General features: G+C 42.1%; 1 protein-coding gene across 1 annotated transcript; it reads left to right on the top strand.

Annotated features, from left to right (window-relative positions):
- The first annotated feature begins 1,139 nt into the window (after positions 1-1,139).
- On the top strand, positions 1,140-13,944 carry LOC121186279 (sodium- and chloride-dependent transporter XTRP3-like). Its single transcript, XM_041044968.1, has 11 exons — positions 1,140-1,269; positions 4,255-4,395; positions 4,861-4,952; positions 5,081-5,308; positions 6,073-6,183; positions 6,596-6,837; positions 7,635-7,797; positions 9,002-9,203; positions 9,923-10,082; positions 10,257-10,422; positions 13,774-13,944. The coding sequence occupies exons 1-11, from the start codon at positions 1,146-1,148 to the stop codon at positions 13,942-13,944; spliced, it is 1,800 nt and encodes a 599-aa protein (XP_040900902.1). The 5' UTR covers positions 1,140-1,145.
- Positions 13,945-14,456: the final 512 nt, after the last annotated feature.

Raw genomic sequence — 14,456 nt, 5'->3', positions numbered from 1 at the left:
TGCAATGGCCCGGCCGGTGCATTGTATGGTAGCTCTGCTAAAGAGTGTGTGTTCAAAAGGACAAATGCTGCCAATGTAAAACAACACTGGTAAAGAGCAGGCTGTTTAGCATTTGTGCAGGTATATCCTACCTAACAGTATGAGCTGCTTTGGAAATCTAAACTCCTTTCAGATAACACAGCTTTTCTCCGGTGAAGACTGCAGGTGTACACTGTATAAACACCATTAGAATTTTATTTGACCCTTAATATGTTGAACTAAGTGCTAATGATTACTGGACCTAATCCCAACCCTCCGATTATGGAGCAGTTATCAGTTAAATGTATTTTTTGAATTGCTTTTTAAATGATTCATATATCACTCCGCTGCAATTGAACACTGTGTAAGTCCATAATTACCACAGTACGGAAGTTACATAACCATGTGTTAAGTGTTTCACAGCATCATAAAAACAGACCCTATCATGGAGCCTGTGGCTGCTGCTGCTGCTTGAGAAAGGGTCAGGAACCAGACATCAGCACGAGAAGTAGATCAGTTGATGAAAACAGCCTCTTTCTGTCAGGTCGGGTTCAGGTGCAGACCGGGCCAGGCTCGGACTTTCCACAGAAGACAGAGTACTGTTGGGTGAAAGAGCCTGTACGATTAAACATTCACCTGGACTATCTTCCAGGTCCCGCCCCACCTCCCGGTGAGTTTCACTGACAGAAGCCTCCGCGTCACACTGATGACTGAGACTTTCTCTCCATATCCGAGCTCAGTGCGTCTCTGCGACTGCCTGCACTTAAACACTGTCATATGTTCTAACACACGTTTCATTCTAACAGATGCGTCTGCGGTGAGTTCTACACATTGAGGACTACATATCCCAAGAAGCTTTGACAGCGCCCGGAAGACAAAGGCTCACGGGAGGTGTAGTTGTCCAAGCAACACCAAAATAATCATTCTCCTGTGAGAGGACCCTCCTCCTCCTCCTCCTCCTCACACTGACCACATTACAATCACAATGAGCTTATAAAACGCTGGCAGCACGCTGCATACTCACAGCCTCACTCACACCGCGCTGATCCGCCGTCTTTTACCGCTGCACTGACTCTCTGAGGTTCGGCTGCTGAGCACAGACCCGGACCCGTTCACAGGACGCAGGCATGGAGAAAGATGCGAGACCCAACTGGGACAACCCCATGCAGTTTTTGCTGGCATGTGTATCGTATGCAGTCGGACTCGGAAACGTGTGGCGGTTTCCATACCTCTGTCAAATGCACGGTGGAGGTAAGTCTGGTTCCAGACTGTAGAGCACTTACACTACAAGGACAGGTTCAGTTTAAAACAAAGACTGAGCCTTTCAAGTAACGTGGTTTATGAGGCGTGAGCAGATCAGTCCTCACACACACACCAGGGCTCATTTACATTTGAAATAAGAGAGTTGTGTTTACTGATGTGACACAGCTGGACCCGGAGAACGAGCCTGTCTCTGGTCCCCTCTGCGCATCACACAGCTGTGTCAGTGGAAAGCATTTTCAGTAGCCTATGAATTATTCTCTTTTAACCTCGTTCTACCCACATAAAGGTGATCATTTTAAATCAATCAATCAATCAGACGTTCTTCTGAAAGAGCGGAACACTTTATCCACCGCTTTCCTGACTTCTTGCCCATAATCTGAGTCATGCAGGTGGGCTGTTTCTGCTAGTAAATTTCCAATCGAATCCTTATCAGACTGAAGGAGTTATTGTTAAACACTCAGTTGACTCAAAGTTGAAACTAGCAATAAACTAAGTGGCGGTCATAAAGAAGGGGAGGTAGAACCAGTAGAGACTGGGTTAGGATAGACACTGTAAAGCCTGTCTACAGACACTACAAGTGCTACTGGAGCACCGTGATGACTGATGAAGCAATACACAATAATGTGATAACAAAACTATGATTAAAGACACAACAAACAAAAGCAAAGGCTAAGATTATGAATAAAAACCTAAAGGGAAAGCACTATTCCATCATTATAATTTCACTGAGGTTTAACAGGAAATTTTGCTTCACACTGACTGAGTCATTCAGCTGTTCATCTCTAAGTGTCAGAGAAGATGCAGCAGAGAACAGCTGTGTGGGGTTTTTTTTTTGTGCTCTCCCTCCCTCTTCTGCATAAATATGAGACGCATCCATGGATGTAAAACACTGCACGGTAGAATAAGACTGTGGTAGAGTAAGTAATAAAACCACTGTCGCTGACAATAAATCACTATATTAGAGTGCATCCTAATAAGTGCATGGACAAGTCAGAAACAGGTGAGCTGTGGATTGTGGAGGGCAGAAGGAGAAACTGGAAACACGTTGCACAAATCCATTATTCAAAGGTGGATGTTATGTAAGAGTGCTCGACTGTCTTCTTCCAAGTAAACCACAGGGTTTTAATTCTCTATTAAAACTCAGTAACTCACAATAATGTAATGTATTAACGTCTGAGAGCTGATGATACCGAGTAATGAGTGGTTCTACTCAGTGCGGTTCTAAGAAGAAGGAGAACACATGTAAACACAGGTGTAAAAATCCGTAAGTGCTGCTTTCATACAAGTTTATGCAGTGTCTGTCCTGGGTGGATAAAGCAGTAGTATTAAAGTATAGGTAAGAGAGACAGGTCCTAAAAACTGTGTCCACAGTAGATATAAAGTGGTTGGATGGTGGTTAGAATTGTTATGTCTTTATTGGTCCTGTGCACAGCTCGTCAACAACAAGCACACGTCTACTGTAATTACTGTCCTGGATGTGTAACCTCCAAACGGGAAACCAGGGGAGACATGTGACAGCCTGCTCTCAAGGTTGAATGGAGACAAGTAAATGGACATTACCCTGCTCCACTAACTCCAAAAAAAAAAAAAAAAAAAAAAAGCTGTTGAATTGTTTTTGGATGTGAACAATACTGTAACATTCAGCAGCTCTCGTTGCTGTCATGAACTCTGATAGTGAACCATAGCTTTAGTGTGTAAAGTTGAGTTTCAAATTAAAAGCTTTTAATGATAAAATGCAAGTGAACAATGATCAGCCCTGGAAGTTGTTGCTGGGAAGGAAAATAGGGGAGAACCCAATATAACCTGAGGCAAATATTCATCCTTTATTCATGTATTATTAGAAACTTTTTTCCACAAATAGTGCAGGTTGAATTGTGTCCTGCCTGTAGACCTGACATGCTGTGCACTGAAAGGCTGGGATCTAACTGGAAGAACTGGAATTGATAAACTGGAAGTGTTCTCACTGAACACAATCTCTGTTTCCCATGTTTCTGTGATGAAGCATCACCAAATCAGCACCATGAGACCATGAAGGGTATTGTGGTTGGGGGTGGAGGTACTGAAAACTGGCACCAAGTGTCTGGTCAGATTCAGGTGATTGTTGAACTTGTTCTTTGATCAGTTTCTGATTTAAATCCTAACTTTTTCCAGTTTTTGTACAGCATTTTAATAAAAAAAAAAAAGTAGATATTTTCCACAGTAAGTTTTTTGTATTGGTTCTGAAGCTTTGTCCATTTTGTCCCTAAAATACAGGGAATTATGGTTTTTTTTTTCCCTGTTGGTTACCGCGGCTGGTTACTAAAACAAGTGTTCAATATTGATCAATCATTAACTTTTATCAATTTCAGTTTTATCATTTCTGTAGTTTCCTGTGTTCCACACCTCCTAATGTCACTCATATCACCTCTTTGTAGTGTGGTACACACTGTGCACTGTTTATGAGACATTCACCGTCTCTCTTTGTAAAACCAGTCGCTCACATTTCATCCACCGAACCACATGAACAGAATGTATCTTTTAGTTCGCACACAAATTTATACACTGCATTACCAGTTTATTAGGTACACCTGTAAAAAAACCCACGTTTGTGTGATCATCAGTTGTGGACAGTGTGAGAGAGGCGTCGGGTCATTGTGTGGTCATGTCTGGTGTCATGGTTTGTGATGGTGTTGGACCATCTGCATGTTATTGAAAGGTGTTTTTAATATTCTGTCTGCCTCATTATTGTTCATGTGAAGGGGCAAAATATTAGTAACTAAACATTAGAAGCTATCCTTGTGAAGATAAAGCTCGTAAAGGTTTATTGTAGTGATACTGGCTTGAATTCGATTATACAGTCAAAGGTGACTCGCTGTGTTAAACTATATTCTTTGGCATATTCTTTGCTTCTTATTTCTTGTTGAGAAAATGAATGTCTAGACTTACAGCAACCCTTATTCTTTATTTTGCTGTCCCCTTCCCTCTCATCTTCAGGGGGGTTCTTGATTCCATATCTCCTCATGCTGTTTCTGGAGGGTGTGCCCTTATTCTACTTGGAGCTTGCCATTGGTCAGAAGATGCGTCTCGGTAGCATCGGGGCATGGACAGCCATCAGCCCTTATCTGGGAGGACTAGGTAAGTGTAGACTGAACTAAGTGACTGTAGGTTTGAGACAGTGCAGCAGTCGTCACTGTGGGCCCTGTGTGGGGGCCGCAGCCACCACATGGTGGAAAAGTGGGACACTTTAAGGTTTTACCACTTTACACTGTACTGTCAGTGAGATGCTAAGCTTTCTGGTGCTTCCTGTTGTCACACTCTGCCTGTTTTTGTGGATAACTACGTGAGCATGAGTTTATTTTTTTATCACTGAGCAATGCATTCCAGTATGTGAAGCATTACTGACGCACTGTTGGACAAAAAAAAAAAAAAACTGGCAACACTTGACTTTTTTTTTTTTTTGCTCAGAAATATGTTTTCTCTGTTTTCACAGAGCTTTGAGTCACATGGATGAAGTCAGTCAGGAGCATTATGGTGGATATAGAAAATAGGAAAGAAACAGTTTTGGATTTTTAATTTTGCTGTTTAATTCTCTCGTTTTAGGTCTTGCTAGTGTTGTGACATCCCTGTATCTGTGTCTCTATTACAACATCATCAATGCATGGAGTTTCTGGTACCTCTTTCATTCATTTCAAGTGAGCTGCTAATTAACAAGCAACTGTCATTTTTTCAGTGGCAGATTCTGTATGTTTACAAAATGTTGGATCTCCTTCGGATGGTACAGTAACACACCTGTGCTTTTCTGTGTCCATATCCATCCCAGTCAGTCCTGCCCTGGGCAGACTGCCCTATCAACTCCAACCGAACAGGACCCATAGAGGAGTGTGAAAGGGCTACATCTACCCAGTACTTCTTCTACAGGGAAACGCTGAACATTTCTCCTTCTATTGAGGAGAATGGAGGCATCCAAACAGGCCAGGCACTGTGTCTCCTGCTCGCCTGGGTGATTACTTACCTGTTCATTGTCCAAGGAGTGAAGTCAACTGGAAAGGTAAGAGGGCCCCAAGGGGACAACGCCCCCAGTTTACCAATGTAACAGGCAGCTTTTAAAAAATGCTGCAAATATACTGTTTATAAAGTTAAAAATAACTAACTAATACACCAAAACAAAGTTGTCAACAATAATCAGTTTTTGTATTGAAAACTAACTAAAACTACACAAGATGTTTACTTGTTCTTAAAAAAATAGTTGTCATGACTTAGCAATGATAGCAATGATATTTTTCTTCTGTTTGATTTAGTGAATGAATGATAAGATGTAGCCGCCCGGTTAGCTCAGTTGGTAGAGCACCAGACTAAATCTCTAGGGGTCTTGGGTTTTAGCCCCACTCCAGGCGGCGCTGCCTCCCATGGACCCACCACCCCTGGGAGGTGCCGTAGATGCATTGTGGACTAGGCGTCAGTCGCCCCCGCAACCTGGGCCTGGCTCCAGATAAGCGGCAGATGATGATGATGATGATGATGATAAGCCTTAAACTTGGCTAACCACAGTCAAAAAGCTATGAAATCAGGATACAGCTACAGTAACATAAGAGGAGATTTAGAAAATGTATTTCACAGAGGCGTGGACCCAACCAGCCAAGTCAAACTGTGCATTTAAAAACTTCTGTAGCAGGCAGGTGTTTTTCCTTTGCTCAGACAGAGGGATGATTGAGGGGGATATGATGAAATTGTCCAACATGTCACCTCCTTTCTACCCATTCCCTCCCATATTTGAACTTTGACCCCAGCTTTGCTGTTTGGCTCCATCTGTAGGTGGTGTACTTCACAGCCACATTTCCGTATGTGGTCCTCTTTATCTACCTGATCCGGGGCGTCACTCTTCATGGTGCCATGAACGGTGTCAAATACATGTTCACACCCAAGGTAAGACTGTGTTGGAGATTTCGCAATAAGCATATTGTTGAGATTTTCCAATGATATTTTCTATTTAAAGAGTGTTTCACGCCAGTGTATGAAGGGCCAAAACGATCAGAGCTGACTTGTGCAGTAAATTATATTTCAAAATATGTCAAGGGCACATGGTATAAGTCCAATAAACCACTGAGTGTAGTCTCTGTCTTAAATCAAATGCTGTATATCATGCCGGCAGTGGACCCACACATTTCCCCCCTCGTTGTGCCTGTGTGTTCCTAATGTGACAGCCAGACAGTGCATGCACCTTAGAGCCCTCAGCAGAAATGTGAAATAAAAGAAATGTATAATGAATACGTATATATCTTAACTTGTAATTCTTTGTTCTTATATGTGTGTGTATGTGCATTTGTCTGCTTTTTAGATGGAACAGCTGGCCAACCCGACGACATGGATCAATGCAGCCACTCAGATCTTTTTCTCTCTGGGTTTGGGCTTTGGGTCGCTCATAGCTTTTGCCAGCTACAACCAGTACCACAACAACTTTGAGCGCCAGGCCATCGTCGTCTCGTTCATCAACAGTGGAACCTCCATCTTTGCCAGCATCGTCACCTTTGCCATCTATGGGTTTAAAGCCACTGTCAACTACGAGAACTGCCTTGAGAGGTGTGTGTGAGTGTGCGTGCTTTGTGCTAATGTGTGTGTGTGAATGACACAATAAAGCAAGATGGATACATGGCACTGTGAATGATGTGAAATAAGACCTGATCCTGCAGGAGAGAGAGCTGGTTTACTGTGGGTTTTCCAGACAGACACACAGAGATTCCTGTATTTATCAGTAATATTATTCAGTATTCAGGCATGTTTGGGTCCAGAAGACAGTATTAGGTGTGATGGATATGGTAGTTGCTTGATCATGTGTGGATATTATTCAGTATATTTCATATAGGAAGCTAGTCTGACTTGTCAGAGTTGTAGCTATTGTTGAGCTGGGTAGGTCTGCAAGTTGAACTCTATTATATAAAGTCTGCTCAGTATTTACTGAGGAAGTGTCTGAATGATTTATGATTGATTTAATCAGTTTAATGGTATATTGTAGCTGACGAGAAATGAACGGCTAAAGTCGGGGGCTTCAGGGACCTCCTGGTGCTCTGGGTTTTTTGAAGGGTGGATAGTTTGACTCTGGGTAAAGGTAGAGTTTACAGATAACAGGAGTCCAGGTGGGATTGGGCTGTTCTGGGATCAGTGTGAACAGACTGAGTGTATTGTAATTTTAGGTAGGCCAGTTACTTCATTGTTGATTGTACCCACACCCACTAAAATGCATGTTTCACCCATGCTGGATCCTTTCATATGAGACAGCTGTCCCCCTTGCTTGTCACTGTTAGCAGACTCTCCTGCCTAGAGATTCCGAGTGAGGGTCAGGCTTTTCATGTGACGGCCCCTGTTTTCTCCTGTTCCAGGACACGCTTATTGCTGCTGAATGCCTTTAATCTAGCAGAGGACAGCATCAGCTTGGACACTGTCTCTGAGTGGATTGAGAGGCTAAACACAACATACCCGGAGCAGTTTGCTGAACTCACCAACAAACTGGAAGACTGTGACCTGGAGAAAGAACTAGACACTGTATGTTCCTCATCATTGTTCTCTTCTTTACAGTTGTACATACTTAAATCAACACTGTGTGAGGGAAAAGCATTAAAAACAAAAAGGAATGAATATGAACGCTACAATAAACACAGTAAAGTGCCACCTCATCAGTGGAGAAAATCCATCACTTACAGTTTGTAGTCAGTGCCAGGCCACCAGGGCAGAGGTACAGCGACTGCAGCACAGGCTCGGACAGAATTAAGACATGGTGAGTGCTCATACAGTGTCCAAAGTCCAAACATCACCCACTCACTAACTGTCCCTTCACTGGAACGGGAAAATGGTCTCAGACTTTGGGACTCAGACTTTTGTTTCTGGCCAGTGGCTCTGGACTGGACTGAGTGATGCCTTTCTCTTTTCATGAGGGGGAGTTAGACGTGTTTTGTTCATAGAGATGTATGGACTGTGTCAGATTCTTTATTTAGATTTATTGCTGCTCTGCTGCCAGTTATAGAAGAAAATCCTCTGTGGGTCTGTTGTTTGGATTAGATTTAGATTTAGATTAAATAGCTAAATTGGGGGATATGTTGGGTGTATGTTGGTAGTTAATATTGCCTATGTTGGGGTGAGTGGATGAGTGAGTGGATGCCACATCCCCTGTATCCAAACAGGGCAAAGTCATAAAATAGTTTGAGATTTCACTGTCAAAAAAGATTGTAATGAGTGCGGGTCCTATATGAATAATAGTACATTGTCTTCATAAACACACTGGTCGTTATCCAGAATATTCGAATGTTTGGATTTGTCCAGATTCTGTTGCCAGTGGTTCAGTTAATATGATGAAGAGTGAAGCAGACATGAAGACATCATGGCCGACATATGGGAAACCATTCACACTGTACCGTACAGCACAGGGTGTAACTGCACTTGCTTGTTTCATTCTATGAGACATTGTGACATTAAATAATCACCACTTTTATACCAAAGAATGTAAAGAAAGAGGCATCTAGAGTTGTCCCCTCACGGGATTCACAGTGAACAAGATGTAATGCAGCCCCAAGAGCTAATGCGTTCTGAGTGATGTGTGCTATCTCACTCCCTCAAGACCTGATTGTTTCTACTTGGAGAAGCATATGAAGGCAGCACATTCATGCCCGTTCTCAAGAGGCCAAGTCAGTGCGGGTCAGAGCCCCATTCAGTTTCCGTTCCAGTCATGAACTCTGTCTTTCATCTGTTTCAGGCAGTGGAGGGGACAGGTCTGGCCTTCATAGTGTACAGCGAGGCTATTAAAAACATGCCATTGTCTCAGCTGTGGTCAGTGCTGTATTTCTTCATGCTCCTGCTGTTGGGGATGGGCAGCATGCTGGGAAACGTCACGGCCATCATCACCCCGCTACGAGACTTCAAGGCCATATCCGGCATTAGCAACGAGATGTTCAACGGTAAGATCCAGGCTGAGGCCGATGGAAAAAGGTTGACATCACCATTGTTGTGGACGTCAGCCTGTGTTAGTGGTTTATAGATGTATGTGGCACATGACCAAGGGAAAACGTGTGATGAATCTGCGCTCGCCAGGGATCGCTGCTCCCCAGTTTTGGGGAACCAATGGCTTAAGGGAAGCAGCCTGGCTCTCACATTTTGGGAAATACCCTTTTTTTTGCCATCACACTTGAATCAGAGGAAATCGCTGATATTTATTGCTTTGATTATTGATTTGAAGTTCCAATCCACGAACGAATAAAAGGGTTTCATGTTTTTCTCCGGGGTTTAGAGGCAGAGGCAGTATTTTGGTGGGAATTTGAATTTATCTCTGGAGGTATGAAATGTTTATCTGTTATAGGCCCCCACTGAGACCAATCTCAGCCAATCAGATTTAAGATTTAATTTGTCCCACGCTAGTGTGACCAATCATTGGATAAAGGTAAGAGCTCTGTCGCGACTTATTCAGCCAGACACTAAACACTAAACTCATGGGTTTTACTACCTGAATTTTTTTCCCGGCTCTCACCTAAAAACTTCAGTTACATCACTGCCTATGTTTATTTATATTTGTGTGTGCTGCTTATTGCAGTATCGTATGTGTTGCTCTGCAGCGAATGTTAAAGCTTACTAATTGTAAATGAATGGGGATCCGTGACTGAGAGCTGTGCTTTGCTTGCAGGTTTAGTGTGTTTGTTCTGTCTGCTGCTTGGTCTGGGCTTCACCACCACATCAGGGAATTACTGGTTTACCATGTTCAATGATTATGGAGCCACTTTCTCTCTGCTGTTCATCGTCCTCATCGAAGTCGTAGCTGTCAGTTACATCTATGGAATTAAAAGGTTTGTGTATTTGTGTGTGTGTGGTACAGTAGTGTGTGCATTTGCATGCCTTCAGTCCAGCATTTTTTTTAGCTCAGCTGTGGGCTTGTGTGTTAAAGTATAAAATAATCAGAAATGTTCTTCTGAACTCAATAGAAAAATATTGGATTTAAATACATTATCTACTTGTTTAAGGTTTGAGAAAGACATAGAAGACATGCTCGGTCATCGTCCCAACTGGTACTGGAAGATCATGTGGGCAGGCACCAGTCCCCTTCTCCTCATCTCTCTCTTCATCTTCTACATCGTCAAGTACATCCAGGGAGGAACACCCACCTACCAAGCATGGAACAAAGAGCTGGTGAGCTTTAGCTTCTGTCTTTTCCATCGCTGATGTCTTGTACATACTACTTTTCAGTGTCAAAGCTGGTACAAATGTTCACATGCACAGGACTTGACTCAGGCCAGAACCATTCAGAGCCGAGTTCCACATCCCAGTGTCCAAATGTCCAAATGACAATCAATCAGCTTTGTTTCCTTCAATGTCATATCATATTCAGAGCTGCCAACTCTCCCTGTCTTTGGTGTGAGGCACTAGCTTTCAGCTTCTGTCTCACACACACATAGATGCTCACTCAGCTCAAAGACTGTATAAATACCCAGGTTACTTATGTTCCATAGAAACATAAAATGATCCATACCAGGAAGCCTACAGTCATAAACAATGATCTACAAGCTGAAGTTAGAATGAAAGTAATTTATGTCCGATCCAGGACACAAAAAACAGTGGAGTTGTATGAATATTATAAAATTATTATGATTGTCTTAAAATCTTTTAGTGATATATTAGTGATATATCAGTCTGGTCCGTGGCACTAGTTGATGTCCAGGTACAGCAATTTCATAAGCAAAAAAAAACAGACCAAATCTATTTAGTAACACATTAAAACCAGCATTCAGTTTTTTTCTGTCTGAGTTGCAGTTTCTGCGGTTTCCTCCGGAACTATTATGGCCCACTGGTTCAAAGTCAAATGTTTCCTGTCATGTTAATGTCATTATTTACCACAAATCGGCCAATTTCTAGTAACATGACAAGATAACATGAAAATATCAGTTGTTAGAACCTCCTTGTTTGGAATCAGCTGACAGGGAAATTGAGAGGATGTGGTCTGATGAGACTCTTTCTTAAGACTCAAACACAAAGCTCAGTTATGAGAGTTTCCTCTAACATAAAGATCTGAAAGAGTGCAAAGAGCATTAGGTCAGTCTTAATGTTACGCAACACAAATTCCCCTCCAGGTAATTAGTGGGAGCTAACCTTAGGTAACCAAAGACAAAGCTGGACTTCATAATGAAGAAGGAAATGGCACTCACTGCTTTTGTGGCTCTTGTGAAGCTTTAAGTCAGCGGTTTGGTACTGAATAGACACTGATACAAAAAACCTGTGGATTATGTTTAGGGATCATTCCAAGTCATTTTTTAAATGTATTTACATTGCAGTGTGTCTTGGTGTAATTACATTACACAAGAGCTCATTAAGAGAGTCCTCATTAGAAAAAACACCATCTGGGGTTTGTTCAGTTGTTTAAAATGACCTGCAGTGGATTAACATTTCTGTAAAAACTGACCTTGTTGTATAAAGGTGATTGTCCTCTCCTGGAAACAAAGGAGCTGGAAAATGCTCATATGAATACTTTTCTAATGATCATAGGAGTCATTCTGGAAGCCACTGAAATACACGTTATTTTGTGGTGTACATACATGTCCAGATACAAAGTTTTATCAAATCTGAATCTTCTTACTGAATCCCAGTCCTTTTGAATCCACTTACTCAATCTTTTTAGGTAGTTTATTTGATGGGGAATGAATTTATCTCATACATCTGGGGGGCTGTGCTGCAGTAAGTAAAAACAACACAGTAGAATTAATAATCTCACTTTATCATTCAGGTAAATAAGTGGATGATTTATTTTTTTCTGCATTCACAGTGCACAGTTCATTTCCTCAGATCAAACTCAATGTTGCACTGCTACAGGATACAGGAACTTTTTTTCCTTTTCTTTTCTTTTCTTTCTTTTTTTTTTTTTTTTGCAATGCTGGCATCATGGTTCGATGGTTGGCAATGATGATCAGGGGGTCCACCAACTGTAATTGTCATGTCTCTGATTTAAGACCAACTACCTGAAAAATTCGGAACAAAATTCATAAAAATTCCCATCAGCCTGAGCTGTATTTTGTGTTCGGTGCTAAACAGCAAATGTTAACATGTTAATATTACTACTATACCAAACCAACACAGGGAACATGGTATAAACACATACCTGCTAAATATCGGAAAGCTAGCATTACTGCTACACATGTTAGCAAGCTGATGTGAGCATCCAGCTAAAGTAGCTCCTCAGAGAGCTGTTAGTTTCACGATACAGGGCACAAATGCTTCACGCTGTTTATGGTGTGGAAAATATGTCTTTATTTATCTTACAGAAAACAAATAAGTAGCTTGAATATCTTTAAACAAACAAATATGAATGGCATTTGGAGACCTGCTCAGTGTTTCCAAAATGCACAAGGTCAGTGAACATGTCCTGCTGTTGTGCCTCCTCAGTGTGTCCTCTGGACGCCTTCCTGTATGAGACAATGGGGACAAAACCATCCCATCATTTTTCAGAGTGGGGGACAAACTACAAAGTAGTTTCTACTTGTATTTATGTTATGTCAGTACAAGTGGAGTTTACACTGGTATGTACTGCCTCCAGGAACTAGTTCTACGCCACACTCTAAAGTTGATGAAAGCTCCTTCTCTCTCTCTCTCAGCTTTTACATCACCAAACTAAATGCCTGTCATAAAAACAAAAGCTTTACAACCTTAAATAGTGTTTTAAAAACTCACCTTAGAACTATGTGACAAAGTTTATCTTTAAGCAGTGCAGGTGGGGACTAACTAATTCAGAATTTTGCTGAATACACTCCCCTGCTGAGACCATTCAGTATCACAAACCCCCCACAAACCTGTGTACAGGCCTGACTGCTGCTGATAGCAGCTCTCACACAGACTCACTGCTCTTGACTCTTCCCATGCATGCTGAGCTGCAGCAGGTGTGCTGAAGAATCCTGAAGAGACCGACTGGAGGCTTCATACACCTGCTGTATACTGAGGGACATGACACCAGTGCATTCTGGCACCTGTCTGCTGGGGACAGAGATCACCAAAGAGCTGCTCCTTTTGGCTGCACAAGCCCAGCAGAGGTAGCACAGCTAACCTGGGTGAAGAGAAGAGAAAGAAAGAAAGAGCAGCAAGCTGTATGACTTGAAAAAGAGGGGAGCTAGAATGGAGGCTGACATTTGCCCCCTCGAGAGACCAACAAATGAAATCACTGAGACAGCAGAAGCTACATCACCAGTTCAAACAGTTTCCATGGAGCTGCAGAAGCAAATAAAAAGCATTTCTGCTGTAGACTGAAGAGCAGGTTGATGAGAAGCTTACAGAAATGAAAAAAAATGAACTGTGTGTGGGTTGTTTTTCTTTTAGGTTAATGGTAAAGAGGAGGCAGAGTTGGTTTCAGGTTCTTTGACATTTTGTCCCTATACTTGACACAAATTTTTTATTCTCATCAGATGTTTCACAGAACGTGTGGTCATGTGAGCTGTGTAAATGTGTATTAACCCTCTATGTCCTGATTGGTCCTGTTAACTGTAACTGTTGTTTCCACAGGGTAAGTCAGTGGTGACGGAGTATCCTGTCTTTGGTCAAGTCTTCATTGGACTGCTGCTGGTGTCGTCCGTCAGCTGTGTTCCCCTCACAGCTCTCTACATCTACTGCAGGAAGAGGAAACATGGAAACCATCACAAGAGGCAGCGTACTGTAAGCACAGTGTCCGCTTAGCGATCAGACGAGGACAGATGGACCAACTGAACTCAGCAACAGTACATCATACTGCAAATCTCCTATTACATGGAGGGACAGAGGCACATGATCAGTGCTCATTTGCGTTTATTTCCATTTTTTTCCTCACGTCGACCAAATTTCATGTTATGGAAAGCATTTCTGAGCTGTTATCCCCTGCCAGAGGACTTTTACCACAGTGAACATTGCTCCAGGAAACACAAAACAACTGGAGATATGGGGGACATAAAATCAGGTTTTTCATTTCTGCTCCTTTAAAAAAAAAAAAAAAATACAATCAAAAGATTAAGGTATTTTCTGGTGAATGTATTATCATATATCATTTCTCTCAGTATTAATGTCAGACTTCTGAGCCATTTTCCAATCAGTCTGTTCACTCAAAGAGATTCAAGCTCTTCACGTTGTCCAGAGCAGAGAGGGTTCCTTCCTCAGGCTCAGTTAAGCAGTTTCCACAGTTTCACTGTGGAGCATTTTATTAGTGTAGATATAGT

This window comes from Toxotes jaculatrix, chromosome 8, assembly GCF_017976425.1.
Source record: "Toxotes jaculatrix isolate fToxJac2 chromosome 8, fToxJac2.pri, whole genome shotgun sequence".
NCBI lineage: Eukaryota > Metazoa > Chordata > Actinopteri > Toxotidae > Toxotes > Toxotes jaculatrix.
This window is presented reverse-complemented; position numbering and strand designations above follow the sequence as displayed.

Bases quoted from the DNA above. Each gene is read 5' to 3' on its own strand.
- LOC121186279 (XM_041044968.1), top strand. From the start codon at position 1,146: ATGGAGAAAGATGCGAGACCCAACTGGGACAACCCCATGCAGTTTTTG. The intron at 6,838-7,634 runs GTGTGTGTGAGT...CTCCTGTTCCAG, and splicing joins TACGAGAACTGCCTTGAGAG to GACACGCTTATTGCTGCTGA. The intron at 7,798-9,001 runs GTATGTTCCTCA...CATCTGTTTCAG, and splicing joins TGGAGAAAGAACTAGACACT to GCAGTGGAGGGGACAGGTCT.